The following is a 22,610-nucleotide window of genomic DNA, read 5'->3' as shown; positions in this document are numbered from 1 at the left end:
CAATTCAAAGAAGCATTACTGATAAAGAGTGAGAAAATATTAATAAGTATATGACTCTATGTAATTTTCCATGTAATTACATTAAAAGAGAGAGGAGGGAGAGAGAGAGAGAGGGATAGAGAGAGAGTGAGAGCTCTCTCTCCTACTGAAATCCTTTTTCCTGGCAAGTCTCCCTCTGCTACTACATGTCACTGGAATTGCATATAATTGTTGGTAGTTGCTGAGTTACTAGACATATCTGGGGTTATAACTGCTGACTAAAATGGCATTCCTATCAACATTTATTCACTTCCATTGTCTCAGGGACAATGGGGGTCACACAGGTTCTTCTTTCACACATTATTAAATGTTGTAGGGTGCAGTCTTTTACTGGCATCCATGACTGTAGTGATCCATGAGTGAAAAGACATGGAATACCCAAAAGATAACTTTGTGTTGCCTACCTCTATTCATTACTTTTTTCATAGTCCACTTTCATAATAATTCCTGGGCTTAAAATAGGTTGATCTAGATGTCTTTTTTGTAGTCAACTCTCTGCCATCTTTTAACCTTCATATTTAAATTACTTTTGAGCCTATGTATTAATCACTCCCTGCTATATGGAGAGGCCTTAACACAACCATTGTGAATCTATTATAAGCTGATTTTCTTTACTCATTTTAAACACCAACCTCAGTTCTCCCTCTCTCTCCTCCTCATACTCCCTCCACCTTCCCTTTCCCTGCCTCATCCCCCATCCACTCCTGAGAAAGGGTAAGGCCACCCATGGGGAGTCAACAAAGCCAGGCACATCAAGATGAGACCAGACCAAGCCCCTTTCCTTTGTATCAAGGTTGAGCAAGACATCCCACAGCAGGCTCCAAAAAGCCAACTAAGGCTCTAGAGATAGATCCTGGTCTCACTGCAAGTCCCCCTCACTCCCTTGGAACAGAACAAAGCACATACTTCCATCCACTTGTAGAGTTCAGCCCATGCAGGCTCCCCAGATGTCATTCAAGAGCCCACAAGGTCCTAAAAGCTTGGGTCATCTGTCTCTGTGGGTTTCCCTCTCCTTGATTGTGTAATCTCTTCTTCTCTTTAACCAGACTCTGCAAGCACAGCCCAGTGCTTAGCTGTGGATCTCTGTATCTGCTTCCTTCACTTACTGGATGGATCTTCTATGATGAATTCTAGGATAGTCATCAATCTAATTAGAGAAGTAGGCCAGTTCAGGAACCTTCTCCACTATTGTTAAGAGTCTTAGCTGGGATCATCATGCTTGTGGATTCCTGGAAATTTCCCTAGCACCAGATTTCTCCCTAACCCATAATGGCTACCTCTATGAGGATATTTGTTTCATTTGGAAGCTGATTTTCTTAAATTCACTTTGGAATGTATCTGTGTGCATATACGCATATATTTAAGTTATGTATTCCTCTCCATGTGTTGATGTGTATGCGCATGCATGTGAAGGTGAAGGTATCTGTACAGTGTGCATTGGCTCATGTTTATCTGTATGTGGCTTGAAGAGTATGACAACCTTGGTTGGCATTCTAAGCCACTATCCACCCACTTTTCTGAAACAAGTCCTTTCATTGGCTCAGATTTCTCTATTAGGATAGCTTAGATGTCAGAAAGTCACAAGTATATATACCTATATCTGCCCTGTAGGAAGGGGATTGATTTCAAGCTCAAGCCACCATGTTTGGCTTCTCATGCATGTGCTGTAAAATCCAAGTCCTCATGATTACAAGGCAAGTTTGTTGCAAACTGAGCTTTTACTCAGCCTTTGTATTCTAATTTTATATGATTGTATTCTCAGTTATTGACTTAAGAAGTAAATAAAATATTTATATGGCACTATGAATATCTTATGCAAATTATAAATAACAAATACACATTTAACTTGTCTTCTACAATACCCACTTTACCAAAACAAAATTTACAGTAATATAAAAACTCAATAGAAATATTGTGTTTTCATAAATCATTGGTTTTGTTATTGTGATTTACCAATTAACAAATTTGAAAAGGAATTAACTAATTCTAATTAAGAATATAAAAAACTTTGGCAAGAAAGTTTTCTGGAACAATACTGCTAATTATTACATTGTGTGTTTTTGGTGTTATGAGTAGTTTTCCCCGCCGCCCGCCTTGTCCCACCAGCAGCCCAGCCCCAATTAACACACAGAGACTCTCTATTTGATATTATGCTGTTGGCCAGTTACTTGTTTCTTATCGGCTAGCTCTGTCTTAAGTATTAACCCATTTCTATTAATCTAAGTACTTCCACGTGATCTTATCTTACTGTAGAGAAGGGGACTGGCAGTTCTGCTCTCTCCAGTCTCTTCATGTTGACTCCTCCCTACTTCTTCCTAGAATCCTCCTTGTCTCCTAGTCCTGCCTATCTTGCCAACAGTGTTTTATTCATTAGCCTATATGAGAAACATATTTACAAAATGACATCTCCCATCATCTCCTCTTTTCTGTCTAAATAAAAAGGTTTTAATCTTAACATAGCAAAATATATCAAACAACAGTTATCAAATAAGAATCACAGCTAACAATATTTAGTCAATTAACATTTAGTTAGATTTAAGGAAATACTCCATCATCTATTCTATCTTTGTCAGTCTAAAGTCCTATATGTAATTTATCTTTAATCCTAACTAAGGAAAACTATAACCATAACTATCTGTCTTCAACTCCATCAAACAACACAAAAGGATAATATATAAACTCTAGAAATGACAGAGTCATCTTGCTGCCTGAAGTTCTTCTGTAGTGTTCCATCTTCTGCCTATAGGCCATAGTGTGTCTGGAAGACTCCTCAGCAAAGCAGGAAACTTTAAAAGTGTCTGCCTGTGTTGGCAGTTTGTTAGTCATTTTTCTCTGTGTCCTGTAGACTGTCTGGCAGACTCTTTCATGAAGCAGGAATTCTATAGCAATGTCCATTTTGAATCAGCAGTCACATTCCTGTGGGTCCTGCATGTCCAGTTTATATAGCATAAACTCAAACAGTCCAGGCAAGAGTAGTTTGTTGTCCAAATGGCTAGGCTTGCCATATTAGAAGCAAACTCCATACGAGTTTCTTTGATGTTCATCTTCCTTTCTGACACAGGTGGTGTTGCCAGGAGCAGTTGTGCCTCACTGTTAAGAAAAACACTAAACCATTTTAAATGCCATATACTATAGTTCTTTGAAATGTTTAAAGAATGTCTATTTATCTCATATACATCTCTATATATCTAGAAATCCTAACCCACCTAACTATAAGTTATGACAATTATAGGTAACTACCTATAATATGTGCTAAATTAAACATTACATTTCCAACTGAGCTATATAAATAGAATACCTAAACAAGAGGAGAAATATACATATCACAAAATTGACCTTAAATTGTGTCAATAAATGAAAATCCATTCCAAAACAAAGTATTCATATCTATACTATAATCTTCTTTTTACCTTTAAAAGGATTGGTTGTGGTCATTAACCATTTATAACCAAACCCATTTAAATGAAAACAAACATTTATAAATAATATTTGGGAATTTGGGCATTGGTCTTTCCAAACTGCTTCCAGCTGGTGGGGGTGCTGTCATGGGGATCCTAAGAAGACACAGAAATCTTGCCATGTCCCAAATGTTTTGAATGTTGGGATCAACTGGGACACTGTTTCAGGGGGGTCTGGTTTGATCAAACCACATTAGTCTGGAAGGAATCCACAGCTTTTCATTTTCTGTGCAAACAAAAATAGAAATCCTTTTTCCCCAGTAACCTGTCCTTAGACTTAAATTTTGAAGTCAAAACATTTTTAAAATATATAAATTGGAATGATCCAGCAGCATTTGTTTTAACAGTTGTTGCTATTTCCTCAGCAGTCTAATGATACAAAGACAATATAATACCGTACAGTATCCAGATTCTCTCCATCTTTATGTGGCTTATTTATTACTCTGTGTCTTTCACTTTTCATGTTTTCACTTTTTGAGACAGGGTTTCTCTGTGTAACTTTTATGTGTGTTGTAATTCACTTTGCATACCAGGTTTACTTTGCAATCACAGAAATCTGCTTGCCTCTATCTCCTTAGTGCTGGGATTAAAGGCATGTGCCACCACACCCAGTTCTTCACTGTCTTTTTAAAACCATTTCATTGCTTTTCTCTCCCAAGCCTACATATATTTTAGAACACACTGTAAAACTTTATTGCTTTTGCTTAATGTGAATCTGTCTTTACTGTAAATCTTTATCTTTTTCTGGCCACAAGTCTTTATCTGGTAAACAACGACATTGCTAATATGAGAGTCATAGCTGTATTAGTTGTGGTCTATCCAAGAAGGCAGCAGGTACTTTTACTGCCAGATGTGAGAGCTGTGCTCACTGCCTTGGTCTTCGCTGAACCCAGCATCATGTTGCCAGCTTGGAGATGTGGTCAATGCCATTGCCAGCTCTTGTACACACCACTCAGTAGCTAGCAGAGCTCCTTAAAAGCTTTGCGGTTTTTTTTTTTTTTTTCCCGCTTATGTTGAGTCAGGAAGCCTCCCTTAAAGGAGCCAAGTAAGTCTCTGCTTGTCTCTAGCAAAACAGAGTTCAACTGAGAAACATGCTGCTATCAAGAAGACTTGCTCTTCTTTGTTCTTTTGTTTCTAAAACCCTTTTATAAGCTTTTGTTAAATTTTAAGTGGAAGTTCTTATTAGCCACATTGTGGCACCATATGTTCCTAGTAAGGTTTTCACCACTGGTCTGGACCCACCAAAGTGGCACCAGCCCCCAATAACACATTGAGACATCATATCTGATATAATTCTGTTGGCCAATTACTAGTTTCTTGTTGGCTAGCTCTGTCTTAAATATTAACCCATTTCTATTAATCTGTGTTTCCATGTGGTCTCATCTTATCAGAGTCGAGCCGATGTCTGCTCTCTCCAATCTCTACATGTTGCTTCCTCCTTATTACTTCCTTCAATCCTCCTTGTCTCCAAGTCCTGCCTATCTTGCTTTCCTATTGGCCAACAGTCCTTTATTTATTAACCAGTACGAGAAACATATTTACAGAATGACATCTCCCATCAGTTTTGGTCTAGTCTGAAAAATCTTTAGAAAAAGCTCAAAGGACATATGTAGTGGCATCTTTTCTATCAGTGAACTTGTAGTGGTAGCCACATCCTTTGGTCATATTTTCAGGTGTCTATGTGTTATATATGTTACCCAATATTACTATTCATTTCGATTTGCATATGTCATCTTTGTTATTGTATATACCATTTTCCTTGTCCTTTTCTCACTTTTAAAATACTTCATAGTTGGTAGGATGGTTTAAGTTATTTTCTAAGTGGCTTTCTTTTAATTTGACTCCATTTTTAGAAAATGTTTTCACCTTTCTCTACCTCAGTTCTCTCTCTTGTGAAATAAGGAAAGAATTTATCTACTAGTCTATGAATAACATTTTGCTATTCTCTTAAAGCAATTTCTAAACTGAATTTGATGATCTCATTAATTTTTCTACTAAATGTCTAATGGCAGTGAATAAGTATAATGTACAGAGTGATATTTCGATACGTTTTGGACAGTGTATCCTGACCAAATTTGAGGAATCAGCATCTGTAACTATTATGATGATTTCTATTAATAAATTGGAACGGCATATTTGAGTTCATAACAAGTGTTAATCATCATGTAGCTTATAGTGTGTTTCATTAAAACACATTTTTTTTTTCTGGATTTCACTGGGATTATGTAGTTCACCGGGCAAACTGACACTTAAAAAAAAATGTACTTCAGGGTCAGACTGAGGAGATTCCAACATTTAAGCAAGTGGACAGTACAGAATTCTTCAAATTGTGCTGTCAGTTTTCTAGCACTTGGCGTTTCTGAAGGGACCTTTCATGGACAAGGATTTGTTACTTTTTTCTCACTTCTATTATCTTCCTACTATTCTATTTTGTAGCAGAAAATGAGAAACAAGCAGTGGCAATGAACCTGTCATTTAACTGGTAGAGATGGCAATGAAAAATGAAATGTATGAGGCTGACAGTACCATCTCCATCCCCTGCTGGGACAATTTTGCCAGGGGGAGTAACAAGTCAATTGTGTCATCATGTCACAGGAACCTCTTTGCACAAAAAAGACAAGACTCCTATAATACTTATAAAACAAACAACAAAAAAAAGTAAAGAAGAAACTGTAAAATTTAAGTCGATAAAATTTAATTTCTCTATCAAATAATGATATGAAAAACAAGAAACAAATCCATATATTTTAGTCACTAATATAAGAGAGATTAGATATTATTTTGTTGTTTGAGGGCATCACATTTAAGTATTACTTAAGTGTCACTCAAAATTTAGATATTTAACTGAGAGTAAAAGACCAAAGAATTAGATAATATATTCTTAAGATAAATATAAAATATTAAATTTGTTTTAGATTTCTTAAGATAAAACTATTATTATTTTCATACTTATGTACAAAATAATGTGGTCCCCTTGGAGTCCATATTTCAATGGTTAATGAGAAAATAATAAAAGTAGAAAAAATACACTACTGGATAGATTGAAGAAAACATAATAGGTTATTGTGATAGAGACAGACAGGGAGATTATATATTAGATGATGCAATTGTTTGTTAATGAAGATGGCTAATAGGCATGACATTATATATTAAATCTTAAAAATATATTAAGACAGAAGCTAGAAGGACTAAGGCACTAAAGTTGAAAGGAGGTTTGTTGATCTTAGGTAAACAACAACAATTCCAATAAAATAGTTGATAATTGCTCTATAACATTCATACACTATTATACCAGCAGGCACATCATTCCAGGATAGTGCTTATTATAGCTTTTACAGGTTACAGCTGTGTAAGACTGTTCATTACTTTTCTCTCCTGGTAACATGCATAACATCTTCTAGCACTATAAAACCTACATTGTAGGGGGTGAAGCTTCCAGATATTTAATATTTTGAATTTCCCATGTGCCGTGATTCAAATGAGTGGAGTCTTCTAACATAAGTCCTTACGATCAGGGTCTAGCACAACTAAGAATGATTCTAGTATTTGTTGAGTATTTTATAGAACACTTGGATGATCTCTTTTGCCTATATGCCCTGTTTAGAAACATGTCCACATGACGTCCAGCAATTCTTCTTACATTGCGTTCCAGAATCAGATACTTCCAGCTCAGAGATGTCACTTCTGTTTTCCTTATCTACCTCTCCAGGTTCCCAGTCATTTAAAAAGGGGATAAAACAAAGCAAAACATAAGTTTTCCACCTTGGGTTTACTGAAATTCTATCACTAAGGTCATTTAAAAACATAATTCATTATTAAAATGCTACATATACATAAATACTTAAATTCTATCCCCTACACTCTCAAACTAGGAAGCATGGCAGTACATGGTTATAATTCCAAATCTTAGGCAGTGGAGACTCAGACAAATCCCTGAGGTTCACTAGCCAGGTAGAATAGTGTAAGTGACAAGCTTCAGGATATAGCAGGAAATCTTATGTTAGAAAACAAGTTGTATAGTGCCCGAGGAAGTAAAACATACAAGCATATAAGACTGTCCTCTGATCTATGTATGCAGGTGCACACATATATTTGTGCCCAATAACATACACATGATATGGTGAGAACAATGACTAGTGCCAAGGTAAGGTACTAGAATGAGATGAACGATATAGTATAAGATACGATTGATTTTGATTTGAAATATCCTTGATTTCTTCATAGTGAATAAAATACAAGTGGAGTAGAGAAAAATCAGGGGTTGGCATGATATAACTTTTATAAGAATAATACATAAGGAGACAAGATGAAGAAAATTAGCCAAGATCCTAAGAGAAAGGGGGACTATTTATGCATCTTTGTTTTAAATTGGTAACAGAGTCATTGGTATCAATAAAGACTATGGTTTATAGCTTCAATTATTAAATATTATTAAAAATCTCTGAATTTAAATACCTATGTGCCCATCTGAAAAGTATGAGAAATAAACACAGATGAATGACTGTAAATAACTATTTTTAGAAGAAAACACCAGAAAAACACTAAAGCAACTTGTGCTTATTCCTGGAAAGACACAAATCAATGAATCAACAAGCTTGAGTGGAAATGAGAAAGACTCTAACTTTGTAAGAAATAATTCATGTTCACAGACAAGTCAATGATAACCTCCAAAAGTGTTCAATTCAATATCACTTAAGAAGATATTTTAGATATAAAATTAACACTCTCATGTGTGAACCCATTTCTAACACTAAAGATAACAACAAAAAGGACTGGCTGCTTTCTGGTTTTATGGGGTTTATTTTTTATACTTTAAATGAGACAGTTCCCCCACAAAATAAATGGAAAGTTTCACTTGGTTTCAGTTATTCTCAAATTCTTTGCTGTTAAATAGGACTTCACACAAATTCACAAAACAATGAATGGCTCTCTAATGACCTGGCATATGCAGGAGAACATTTTTCAATCATTCATCAAAATTAAATCCCAATTGTTCAAAATTCCTTATTCCTAGAATGTTGCTTTTTCAAAATTCACTTGACATAATTGGTCTGTTCAATGTCTATATAATTATTAGCCCTTGAATCAGTAAGACATAAACTTTTAAATCCTTATATTAATAACTGTATAAAGTTTTATTGCTTACCCATGTAAAAAATAACCATTGTAGTGTGATTTACCCACCTTGATCTTGTAGTTAATGCCATCTTCTCTTTGTGTCACTTTCTTTGTGTCACTTTAGATATAATTTACATAGTTTCACTTTACCTACATCTCTTTTTGCTTATATAGTTTTAGATAGTTTAAAGTATAAGGATGTTTTTTTCCCAAGTATAAGGATCATTTTCCCAAAATGATACTACAATATTAAATAGGATATTATAGGTACCATGATATTTATTACATTTATTTGTTTATTTATTTAGCTATCCAACCTCTGTTTCCCTTCCTGCCCTAAACTCCCAATACCTTCCCCCACTCTCCCATCTATACTTCCTTTTTTTCTCTATTCAGAAAAGGGCATGCCTCCCATGGATATCCACAAAGGAAGGCATATTAAATTGAAATAGACTAAGAATCTCCCCTTATATTAAGGATGGCCAAGGCAAACCTGTATGAGGATTAGGTTCCCAAAAGCCAGTAAAATAATTAAAGATAGCCTCTGTTCCCACTGTTAGGAGACCCACAAGAAGACCAAGCTACCCAACTGTAACATACGCAGGTCTAGGTAAGTGCCATGCAGGCTTCCTGGTTGTAGGTTCAAACTCAGTGAGCCCCTGTGAGCATTGGTTAGTTAATTCTGTGGTTTTGTTTGTAATTTGGATTTTTGTGTTGTTCTATCATGGTTTAATAAGGTTCAGGATACACATATAGGCCAAATAGATGTTTCTCCAGGGAGAAATAACTTACAACACAGACAGATGAACACGAGCAGGTTCCACCGGATGCTCTCCTACCACATCCTGCCAGCAAGAGAGCTCCTGCTCAGAACTAGTTCCTTAGGTCACTTCCGCCACTGTCTCCACCCCTCAATGGGCGTGGCCAATGCCACAGATGCAGACAAAGTGAATATCTCACTACATTGTTCTTTCCTTGTTTTTGTGTATATATGCCATGTCCTTGAACCTTCTGGCTCCTGCAAACTTCCTCCCTCTCTTAAGGAGGACTCTCCACTTGACTATGGGTCTGTATCTGTTTTAAACTGTTGCTGCATTAAGGCTCTCTGATGTGATGTTTGTTGGGCTATGAACCAATCTATAAATATAGATAACCTTAGAAATTATTACATTGATTTTTTTTTGGTTTTGGGTTTTATCTTAGCTTCCTGGGTCATCCAGCCTCTGGGTACTGGGACTATAGACAGTGTCAAGTATGGGTATTAGGGTAGACCAGTCATTAATTGACCATTCCCATAATCTTATAGTGAGGACAGACTATAGGTGAAGGTTATGTGGTGGATTGGTGTCCCAATCCCTCCACTTGGCTAGTCACTGGAGAGTTCCTGTTCAGGTTACTGATTCCCTATTGCTAGGAGTCTTGCCTGGCATTATTCATGTAGGTTCCTGGGAGTTTCCCTTATACCAGTTTTTGACCTGACCATGAAATGATCCCTTTCAAGTTGTCTCTTTTACTACTTTTACCCACACCAAACTCCCACCTGATTGCTCCTATTCCCATTCGTCCTCAATCCACCCATGGCATCTCTTCTATTTCAACTTCCCAGGGAGATCTGAGTGTCCCTTGCTACCGTGTTATTCTCCCCTCTATCCACCCTGCTACAAAATGATTACTCTTCTCTTTCTTGGATTCTCTGTGTACTCAATACCATATACTGGCATCTGAAGATTTGTAGGTAGGAACCTCAGATGAGAGAGATTATGTGACATCTTTATGGATCTGAGTAAGCTCACATAATATGCTCTTTTATATTTCTATCTGCAAAAATTAATGATTTCATTTTTATTTATAGCTGAATTGTACACACACACACACACACACACACATATAAATATATATATGTACCTCATTTTAATGAATAAGGTTTTTTGTTGTTGTTGTTTTAAGGACATTTAGATTGTTCCCATTTTCTGTCTACTGAGAATAGAGCAACAATGATTATGGCTGAATAAGTGTCTATTTGTAGGATGCCCAGTTTTTTGGGCATCTATCAGAAGAACTAGAGCTATGTCAAATTGTAGATTAATTCTTAACATTTTTTAGATTCACCACAGTGATATGCAGAGTGGCTAGACCATTCTACAATCCTAAAGGTGGATAAGGGTTCTTCATTTCTCACAAATACCATCTAGCATTTGATTTAGTTATATTTTTGGATTTGTCTTATTTATCAAGATACGATGAAGTCTCAACACTGTTTGTGTTTTCATTTCTCTGTTCAGGATGCTGAATATTTTTGAAATGTCTCTTCATCATTTTTATTTCTTCTTTTAGAACTCTGTTCAAATCCTAAGCCCAGTTTAAAATTTAACATTTTTTAGTCTTTATATACTCTGAGTAGTAATCATCCATCAGATACATAGCAGATTTCCACTTCACAAGAGGGATTTACCTTCCATTGTTCAGAAACTTGTTATTTTTATGAGGTCTCACTTGACAATTGTTGGCCTTAATTCCTGTGTAAATAGATTCATAGTCAGAAAGTCCTTTTCCATACTTTGTCACATACAGTGGTGCTTATGTTTTCACCTAGAAGTTTCAGTGTTTCAAGTTTTTCTTTGAGGTTCTTGGCCTATTTGGGATTAGTTTTTGTGAAGAGTAATAGATGTGAGCCACATTTCATTTGTCTACATGTAGATATCCACTTTCTTGACATTACTTTTTGAAGAAGCCGTCTTTTCTTTAGCATATATATATATATATATATATATATATATATATATATATATATGTGGCATCATTAAATGCCTATGGTTATATGTACTCATGTTTGGGTCTTCAGTTTTGTTCCAGTGGTCTACAGATCTCATTTTTTTAAACTTCCTTTGCCAGGACCATATTTCTTTTATTATTATTACTTGACTGTTCTTTTACTATTATGACTCTCTTGCTAATTTTATTCTTGTTATCCTTGAGATCTACTTCCTTAAATCTTTCTGTGAACTGCTTAGGCTTTCAAGATTTTTTTTTAGATTTGTTTTGTTTTAGTTAGTTATTTTTTTTCTTTCCACATACCATTTTGATATTCTTCTTTTAATACTTTTGTTATGTGATTTTTTTGTATTAGATATGAAGGGAAATACTGCAATCCATTGTATGATTCTTCATCCTCTATTTTCATCAGTTGGAAGAAGTGAATGGCTCCCATGGGACTATTGTTGGAAAGGCACTATTCATATTCTTCAGGTGTTATGGTTCACAGTATAAGTGTAGTTCAAAGATTCACCTTTTATCCACAAGCCAGCACCAGGTAGAGATCCAGGAATCCAGTCAAAGGGAGGGAGAGGGAAATATATGAGCAAAGAAGGTCAGGATCATGATAAAGAAATCTACAGAGACAGCTGAACCAAGCTCATGAAACTCATCAACTCTACACCTACAGTTATGGAGAGTCAATGGGACTGAACTAGACCCCCTGTTATGTGGGAGACTGTTGTAAAGCTTGGACTATCTGAGGACCCCCTGGTGGCAAGACCAGGATTTATCCCTGGTACATGAGCTAATTTATTGGAGCCCATTCCCCATGAGGGGACATCATGTACAGCATTAATCCTGGGTGAACAGGCTTAGTTCTGACTTTGTTGACTCCTCATGAGAATCCTTACCATTGAAGGAGTGAACGGGAGATGGGATGGTAGGCTGTGGGGGAGAAGAGGTAGTGTGTGGAGGGGTGGAAGAGAGAACTGTGATTGGGATGTGAAATTAAACTTTAAAAATTAATAAATAACACACATTAAAAAAAATATTTGCCTCATCAGATAGTGGAAACTGACAGAACACAGAAAGGACTTCAGTGTTTTGAACCAATGTTTGGGGGTATGCATGACTTTTGGTCAGCCTTATCAGCAGATAATCCCACTCCAAGCATGGATGACTCACTAAATGCTGTATTCACAGCCCACTTTCTCCCATCATCTCTATACTCCAAACTAACCCAAACCCATGTACAGGTAAGACAGGAAAAAGCAATGACTAGTACTTCAGTTGAGGGCCACTTTCAGATACATTTTTCTGTTTATTTCTTTGTTCTGATCACCAACCAGAGTCATTTGTAGTAAGCTACTACACAAGCTTACATCATGGGTACCATGCTCAAGCTACAACAGGATACATAGCTGCCTCAGAAGCAACCTTACTAAAAGTGCATGCAGAATCTATTGTTGTGGTGATGATATTATAATGTGGATGCATAATAGCCACCACCATTTTGTCTTCACCAATTCATACCATTAGGTCTAACAACTCTAGAGATGAGAACTCTAAGTTCAAAGAACTCAGATTCATTTTACAAAATAGTTATAAACTCTTTGAGATTCTACCTTTACTCTATTCTCTGCACAGGTAAAATATCAGAATATATTCTGAGGGTCAGTTTATGTAATATGTCTCATTCCTTAAATACTTTGCTCAGTAAGTACATGTGGACTTCCTACAGTATTCCATTCTTATTTACATGACAGTTTTCTAAAAAAAATTAATGTTAAAATACTCAATAAAATATTGGCAAATCAAATCCAAGAACACATCAGAAAAATCATCTACCATGATGAAGTAGGCTTCATCCCAGATATGCAGGGTTGCATCAACATTTGAAAATCCATCAATGTAATCTTCCACATAAACAAACTGAAAGAGAAAAACCATGCGATCATCTCACTAGATGCTGAAAGACTTCAACAAAATCCAACAACCTTCATGATAAAGGTCTTGGAGAGATTAGGAATAACAGGAACATAACTAAACATAATAAAGGCAATATACAGCAAACCAACAGCCATCATCAAAATAAATGAAGAAAAACTCATTGTGATTGCTTTAAAATCAGGTACAAGATGAGATTGTACACTCCATATCTTTTTAATATTGCATTTGAAGATCTTGGTAGGGTGAAGGGACCACAAAAGGAGACCAAGGGAATAATTATTGGAAAGGAAGACGTAACACTATCACTATTTGCTGATGGTATGATAGTTTATATAAGTGACCCAGAGAATTCTACAAGGGAACTCCTATAGCTGATAAACACCTTCTGCAAAATGGCAGGACACAAGATTAATTTTAAAAAATAAGTAGTCCTACTATATATAGAAAATAAAGAGGCTGAGAAAGAAATCAGAGAAACAGCACCCTTTACAATAATCACATACAACATAAAATATCATGGGGTAACAATAACTGAATAGTTGAAAGACCTGTATGACAAGACCTTTGAGTCATTAAAGAAAGAAATGAAAGAAGATAGTAGAAAATGGAAAGATTTTCCATGCTCATGGATAGGTAGGATTAACATAGTAAAAATGGCAATCATACCAAAGCAATCTACAGATTCAATGAAATCCCCATCAAAATCCCATTACAATTCTACACAGACCTTGAAACAACAATAATACTCAATTTTATTAAAAAAAAAAAAAACCCTAGTCAAAACAACCATGTACAATAAAGGAACCTCTTGAGGTACCACCATCCCTTTCTTCAACCTCTACTATAGAGCTATAGTAATGAAAATAACTCGGTATTGGCAAAAAATAGACAGGTAGACCAATGTAAACCCTGCCATTAACCAACATCCCTATGAAGACCTTACTTTTGAGAAAGAATCTAAAACTATACAATGGAAAAAAGAAAGCATCTTCAGCAAATGTTGCTGGCATAACTGGATGCAGACATGTGGAAGATGACAGACAGATCCATATGTATTGCTATGCACAAAGCCACACTGAGTCTCCTAGATGAGAAAATGGGAGGTACCCTTGAGTGAACTGGTACAGGAGATCACTTCCTTAATATAGCACAAGTAGTATAGAAACTGATATCAACAATACATAAATGTCACCTCCTGAAACTGAGTAGCTTCTGTAAGGCACAGAACACAGTCAACAAAATAAAACAGCAACTCACAGATTTGGAAAAGATCTTCACCAACCAACCCCACATCTGACAAAGGGCTGATTTCCAAATTATACAAGAAGCTAGTCACCAAAACACCAAATAATCCAGTTAAAAAGAGGGGTACAGAACTAAACAGGGAATTCTCAATAGAGGAATCCAAATTGGCTGAAAGACACTTAAGAAATTGCTCAACCGCCTTAGCCATCGGGGAAATGCAAATCAAAACAATTGTGAGATAACATTTTACACGAGTCATAATGGCTAAATTGAAAATCACCAATGACAGTTTATTCTGGAGAGGATATGGATAAAGGGGAATGTTCCTTCATTGCTGGATGTAGTGCAAGCTCATACAGCCACTTTGGATATCATTATGGTGGTTCTTGAGGAAAATGGAAACCAATCTACTTCAAGAATCCAGCAATTCCAGTCTTAGGCATAGACCCAAGGGATACATAATCATACACCAAGGACATCTGTTCAACTATGGACATAGCATCATTATTTGTAATAGCCAGAACCTGGAAGCAACCTAGATGCCCATCAACTAAAGACTGGATTCAGAAAATGTGGTACATTTATACAATGGACTACTATTCAGCAGAAAAAAAAAGGAATCTTTAAATTTGCAGGCAAATTGAGGGAACTAAAAGAAACCATCCTAAATGAGGTAACCCAGTCACAGAAAGACAAACATAGTATTGCTCACTCATACACAGATATTAGAGATAGAGTAAAGGTTTACCAGAATATAATCCACACCTCCAGAGAAGCTAGAAAACAAGAAGGAGCTTAAGAGAGACATGCATAGTCCTCTGGTGAAGGACAAAAGATTATACAACTTGTAAAATATGAAACAAGCAATCTAGAAGGTATGTGCTATTTAGTTGTAAATTTCTTAATGTTCAAACAATGAATTCATACAGTTAACTTATTAATTGCAAGTGTTACTATAATAAAGTAATGGAAAGCATCCATTTTCCATATATAATTGCTAATGTCTCAGTAATCTAATTAAGAGACACATAAAAGAGATGCCTATCAGGGAAAGAAACAGGAGAGCTCACAGATGTCAGTTTCACCTGAATGCTACAGCTAGGGAGAGTTGCAGAGATATATCTCATGATAAAGTCTGATGCAGCATTGTATGTTTATCATATGCAATTGGCCATGTGGACTCATTTCATCAAATTCACAGCCCATTTTTCTTAGGATAAAAAGAGTCCAGTTTTCTATATCCCACTACCATAAGCAATTCCAGAAGAAACTAATAGCAGAGTAGAACACAGTATGATACTGCTGTCGAAAAAGACGTGTTACAGAAAATGGATCTTGCTTATTTTCAAAGCTATGTTTCCTTTTTTCTTTATATCTATGTTTCTCAAAAGTAAGTGAATTGTGTGGCCTTTTGAAGAAAACATCAAGGTCACTAATTGTCAGTGTCAAAATGAGTGTTTCAGAGATTAATGGTAAATAAAAACTGAATTTTAGGTAAAATTACACAGGCAAAAATGTACTGAAATAAATATTATAGTTTTCTTTTAAGTCGCAACTAATTACTAGTGCCTTTCATCCTACTAGGAATATAGAGATTAACATAATTACTAAAAGTTGATAAACATAAACTCAGTTAAAAGTTGATAAACATAAACTCAGTTAAAAGCTGATAAACATAAACTCAGTTAAAAGTTGATAAACATAAACTCAGTTAAGTAGTATTTAAGTAAAAGTGCTTTGATAACAGATTTATTTTATAATATTAAAGTCAAGTAAAATGACAATTTTTACTGTTAATCAATAGAATGGAATACATTACAAAATTAGAAAATGACTTATATTCTTTCTTCAAATAATTGGAATGATCTCAACTCCAAAACAATTTTTTTTGTCCATTTTCCTTTTTCTCCAATGTCCACATTGCCATTGATAATTTCAATGCTGGGTTTGGGCTTGGTGTTTTCTCTATATTCCAGATCACAGTCTTTGAAACCTTCCTAATGTGTTTGCCCACCTGAGGCTCATGTACATGTGCATGGGTATATTACATACATAACATTTTAATCCACTCTGAAAACTATGGCAAATAGACTTAGAGAAAATTAGAACTGTTACAAACTTCGTAATAATTCTCCTAAGAAGACTTTTCTAATTTAATTTTCTTTGATGACATTTCTTCCCACGTGACTATATATGTCAATCTAATCTTTTGAAAATACCAATTTTTATATATTTTAATATACTGTAATACACAGAGGTGCTTTATGTTTAGCAATATGTAAATCAGGAAATATACTATTATTATTATTATTATTATTATTATTATTATTATTATTATTATATTACTACTATTGTTAGTGTTCAGGCATCTGTACTGGTGTAACTTCTGACAGGATATGCTTTCAGACGCAGCCACTAAGAGTACCATCTGTGCCTATTCACTATATTCCCTTTTAAAAAGAATCCTGCTTAACTCTCATGCTTCCTTCCTTCCATCCTTTCTTTCTTTCTTTCTTCCTTCCTTCCTTCCTTTCTTTCTTTCTTTCTTTCTTCCTTCCTTCCTTCCTTCCTTCCTTCCTTTCTTTCTTTCTTTGTTTCTTTCTTTCTCTCTCCCTCTGTCTGTTCCTCTGTGTTTCTCTCTCTGTCTCTCTTTCTCTTTCTCTCTCTGTCTCTCTCTCTCTTCCTCTATCTGACCTTCTTTCTTCTCTCCTGCTGCATCTGTCCCCAGAGGCTAGTCTCCTCACTCCTCACTCTCTGTCTCCCTTTTATGATCCCTTTCCCTAATAAAAAAAATCCTCTGCTAGAGTCCCATGGCTTCTTTCTCACTTGTGCTGCTTTTCTTAAATTACAACAACTATCATTCTACTCATTCTTCCTATTGCTATTTACTGATATGTAATAGTGTGTTGTTTTTTTTTTTTTATTTCCTTGTGCTTACTTCATTATAAGATTGATTAATGGGGGAGTACAAGGCTGTTAGTAATTTTTAATCAGTATTGAGGCTGCATAGATTTGTAGAGTTCCTTCTCATGTTTAGTTATTATCAGTGAATACTTCAAAGAGATAGCCAAATGAATATACTTTAAATTTTATATAAGGGATGTTACAATTAATCATGTAACTTCCTGCCTATTTGGGTTTCTGTAGAACTGGTCCTATGGAATGCCCTTTTAAATTTTTATTTTATGTATTTGGGGATTATCCTATAATTACATCACTTCTCTCTTCTCTTACCTCCCACCAAATCTTTCCATATATTCATCCTTGCTCCTTTTGAAACTCATGATCTCTTTTTTCTTAATTATTGCTGGATATGTTTTAATAGTTTCATCTATATTTTGGAAAGAAAGAAGGTATAGCAATATAAAAGAAGGGCTAGAAGGGCCATTCATTCATCCCCATTGAAAGGGTGTGTGAGTTGTTTTGGAGGGAATAATGGGAAAGGAGAATTATGCCATTTCAGAATAATCTCAAAAATAACAAAATTTAGAGACACTGTGCAATAAAGTAATAAGAAGTGTGTGTAGCAAATTTAATGTGCTGCTAAATGAATGAAGAACGAGGCAGGAAATGTTAATGCAATTTGACTCATACAAGATAGTAATGATGTTGTTTCCACTACCCACATCGTGTTATTTCCCGCCCATGATGGAGTTAAATACGAGTTTTTTCTTCTCTGCTTATTAATGCTCTCAGGCACTCTGTCACATCAAATAATAATTGGTCATTATAGAAATGGACATTTCCTCAAATAACTTACACTAAAGGATTTCCCTGAGGTTGCCAAAGCAGCAGCATAAATCATGATGTAATTTACTGCACAAGTAAATTTGTAACCTATTAGCTTGATTGACCTAAACAGTGTTTGGATAGGCAAGTATTCTAACTTCAGTTCTTTTAGGATGAAGCAATCTCTTCTCTTATAATTTCAGATTAGCAATATGTTCATATGAACCCTCTCTCGTAGTATATACCATCAACCTAAGTGTGAGATCCATGTGAAGTCTTCTTTACAAGTCAGAATATAGCTCAAATTTTAAATTCCACTGCAAAGTTATATATATAATATATCTCTCTGTATAGATAAATGTTTATAATATCATCTAGATGTGTATTAGAAAAATAGGTACATTGTATTACAGACATAGACATATAGAGGATAGATTTCCTTAGTATTTATTGATTAAATATTATTGTTATTTAATTAAACTATTCTGTGTATGCAATATATACATTAATTTTAATTGTGTCCCCACCAATATTTTTTAATAGCATTTGAAAAATTCCACTGCCGCTATGTTATTCTACCTCTTGAATCATGTTCTTACTTTATGGATAAACACATTAAAAACTAAAGATATTCTACAACCACCAAAAACATATGAAAAGATTTTTAACAGTTTCTCATTGTTGACTTTAAGAAACACATTTATTTGTTTTACACACTTCATCATTTAACCATGAAAAGAAGCTGGATTTTATTATACTGAGAACCAGTTCTGGAGGGTAGGTTCTTTTGTTTTCCACTCATGTCCATGTCTATTTCAAACAGTGTCTATACATTTTCAAGATGTGGCTTATATTTATGTATGAAGCAGGAAGATGTCTCATAGACTTAATGGATATCAAATTTGAATTGTTATTTTGAGATAAAATACTCAACCAACTAAGTTGAATTTGCCATAATAGATTTTAATGTATTCATATTGGTTTAACAGCTGAAGATGCCTGTGGAGGAACCATGAGAGGATCCAGTGGCATCATATCCAGCCCGGGTTTCCCTAATGAATACCATAACAATGCGGACTGCACGTGGACTATTGTAGCAGAGCCGGGGGACACAATTTCACTTATATTTACTGATTTCCAAATGGAGGAAAAGTATGATTACCTAGAAATAGAAGGTTCTGAACCACCTACAATATGGTAAGTGGATAACTTGAATTAAGCAACATTGATGTCATTGTCTAAAGGAAGCGAAATGGGAAACACCAAATTCTAGGTGGAGCTGTGAGAACTGGGTGTTTAAAGGATCATGTGGCTTTTTGAACAAACTATTATAAGGAAACATTTTGAGAACTGTGGGACACTTTCATGAAGTGACATACTGTGAGAGCAATAGAATTTTGACAGTCAAGTTTTCTTTTTTTATTTTATATATTTTTTAAAAATTTAAATTAGAAACAAGCTTTTTTAACATATCAATCCCAGTTTCCCCCGCCCTCCTGTCCTCTCCTGTTCCCCCCACCAACCACAATCCCATTCCCTTTATGCTCCCCAGAGAGGGTAAGGCCTTCCATGAGGAGTCTTCAAAGTCTGTCATATCATTTGGAACAGGGCCCAGGCTATCACTTGATCTGTAAAGATCATCAGTATGTTATTATGACAAGGAAATCAAATCTGTTCATCCTGCCACATATAGTGTTGCTCTTCTTCATGCTCATCCAAACTTAGCCATTCCTTTAAAATTAAGTGGGCAGTCCTGGCAGTAACTTGCCTTAATTTACATTAACAGAGCATTTACTTATCTTGTTCTATCTGAAGAAAAATTTGAAGTTGGAATTTTTATCTTTAGAAACTCAAGACATGGTCTACTGAGCATTTTACTTACAAAAGATGCTTTTGTATTTTTTTGTAATAATATACTTCAAGTAGAATCTTGGCTTATGTTTTCAAATTTTCATGTCCTGTTTTGAGAATATTTTTGACTGAAAGAATAATAAAGAATCCATGGAGAAGGGACCATCTATTCAAACTGTAGAATTTGAGGATCTTTGAAGTCACGGGATGCTCATCTCAGAACTGTGGGTTTTTCACAGAAACACTTAAATGCCCATTGTGAAGTGTGAAGTGATTACACTTATGAAGTGTAGAAACTGACTTTAGGTGGCTTGATTAGCTGTAGCAGTGTCACTTAAGGAGTGACTCTAGGAATCCAACAAGAGAGGAGAGTCACTGGAGACAAAGGAGCAGAAGAAATTACCACATAACTAGAATTAGAATGAAAATGATTCTGAAACTGGTCAAGAATGATAAGCCAGTATTAAAATAGAAACGTTCTGCTGACTGAAACAAATGGTGAATGTAATAAAGATAGTCTATGATCTGGACACTGTTGAGCGAAGGTCAATGTTGGAATTGAGAGCCTATAGATATTGAGATTTGTGTTAAATACAGGAGTTTGAAGTTGTTTTGAGACATACTATTGGAGCCATATGACATTTTACGGTATAAGTCAGAAATTTCAAGAAGACACATAACACTGATGTTTAGTTTGTTTCACCAACAATTGAAGGATAGATTAATGAAAGTAGATAGATAATACACAGAAAGTAGGAAGTATGTAAATGAGAGCTTTCATTCCTACCCATGTCTTTGGTACAAAAATGTACTTTGCACACTATCAAAAGAGAAATCAAATCACCAACTCAACAAGAAATCCATTATCTACAATGGTGTACTACTTGCAAGAGTAACCAGCCATTTGAGATAAGCACAATCCTTTGTATGGAACCCTCACCCAACACTACTTGGGTGACAAAAAACCTGAGACTAGATAGCCCAGGAATCTAGGGTAAAATCAAATAATACTTGTAATAAAAGAAAGATCAAAGCAGCGATAGCAATAAAATGGTTTTTTATCCTAATGATATTCCTAATGATACTCTGCTACACTTATAGATTAGTGCTTCATTTAGCCATGATCAGAATCTTTGTCCTGCAACAGATGGGAGCAAATATAGAGAGAGATCCATAGTGAGACATAGTGAGACAGAGAAACCTTGGGACACTCAGGCATAAATGGAATATCTCCATAAATTTTTTCCCTCAGAGCTCAGGGAACTCTGCATCCAGAGTGGGTATAAGACACTAAGAGATTAAGGCTCTCTAAATCTACATGAATAATGCTCATATATGTTAGGAACTAGCAGGCAGCTGACCCCCGCCCCAACAATGGGCGGGATGCTCATAGCCCTGTCATCCCTACATTAGCTTTACCTGGCAGCCAGAGGACTCAGTTACGCATGTGCAAGCCTCTTTTAAAGCAAGCGCACCAGGTGCTGCTCTCTCTCTCTGCTTCTTTGCTTTCTCTTTGCTCTCTTCTGTTCCCTCTCTCTCTCCTGCTTTCAGTTGGCCACCAGCTACCCCCCTTTCTCTCCCCTCTCTCAATAAACTCCACGTGGGCGCTAAGTCTCGTGTTTGTGTTTTATAGGCATTAGTTGCATCAAAAGAACAACAATATAAATACACACATTCTGAAGTGGCATGCACAGGACATGCCCAGGTCTGTACTGTGTCCTCTGTATTTATGTTATGGACTCCAGAGGCTTTGTGGACATGTCTTAGGCTCTTTTCCTTCTGTTAGTTTATCTAATCTGACTTTGATGTGATAGTTTTTGTTTCATTTCATTTTATTTGTTATATTTTTAAAAAAGTAAATGAAGGGAAGGATAGATGGATGGATGGATAGATGAATTGATGGATTGATGAATGGATGAATGAATGAATAAATGAAATAATGGGAAAGGATATATTGCCAATGGAGTGAAAATCAATTTTCTCCAATGGAGTGACACTGGTTATATTAACTACTCAATGACAGGCTTCATGTTCATGAAAAGTTCACAAACATAGATTACACAGATATTTTGTGTGCTTTTAATTGGTTACAGTTTTTTGGGTTTGTTGTTTGCTTTGTTTTGTCTGGTTTGTTGTGGGGGGCAGGTCGTTTGTTTTCTTGGGTTTGTTCTATTGAGTTTTTGTTTGTTTTTGAGAAAGAACTTAAAGGGGTAAGTGGAGACCAGGAGAGGATATGCAGGGACATGGGGGAGGGGAAGGATAGACTCGAAATGTATTTTAATTATAAAATATTTTAAATAATGAAAATTGTAACTAAAAGAAATCAATTATGCTACTGAATGATCTGCTGATTCAATACATTCATAAGCAAAATGCCAATATCATTATTGATAGTAATGAAAAAAACATAGAATATTCATAAGCAACCATAAGATCATGGAAAGCCAAAGCAATGTTGAACATAGG

The 22,610-nt window shown here is 35.5% G+C and overlaps 1 protein-coding gene across 1 annotated transcript in view; it reads left to right on the top strand.

The window, feature by feature from the left end:
• Positions 1–22,610, top strand: part of Csmd3 (CUB and Sushi multiple domains 3) — a 1,059,412-nt gene that overhangs the window by 276,251 nt on the left and 760,551 nt on the right. The window contains exon 5 of the mRNA XM_051202442.1: positions 19,283–19,490. Coding sequence (XP_051058399.1) covers positions 19,283–19,490 — 208 coding nt within the window. The remainder of the gene's footprint in view (positions 1–19,282; positions 19,491–22,610) is intronic.

This window comes from Phodopus roborovskii, unplaced genomic scaffold (assembly GCF_943737965.1).
Source record: "Phodopus roborovskii unplaced genomic scaffold, PHOROB, whole genome shotgun sequence".
NCBI classification, from domain to species: domain Eukaryota; kingdom Metazoa; phylum Chordata; class Mammalia; order Rodentia; family Cricetidae; genus Phodopus; species Phodopus roborovskii.
The sequence above is the reverse complement of the archived record's forward strand: the minus strand, read 5'-3'. Positions and strand labels throughout refer to the sequence as shown.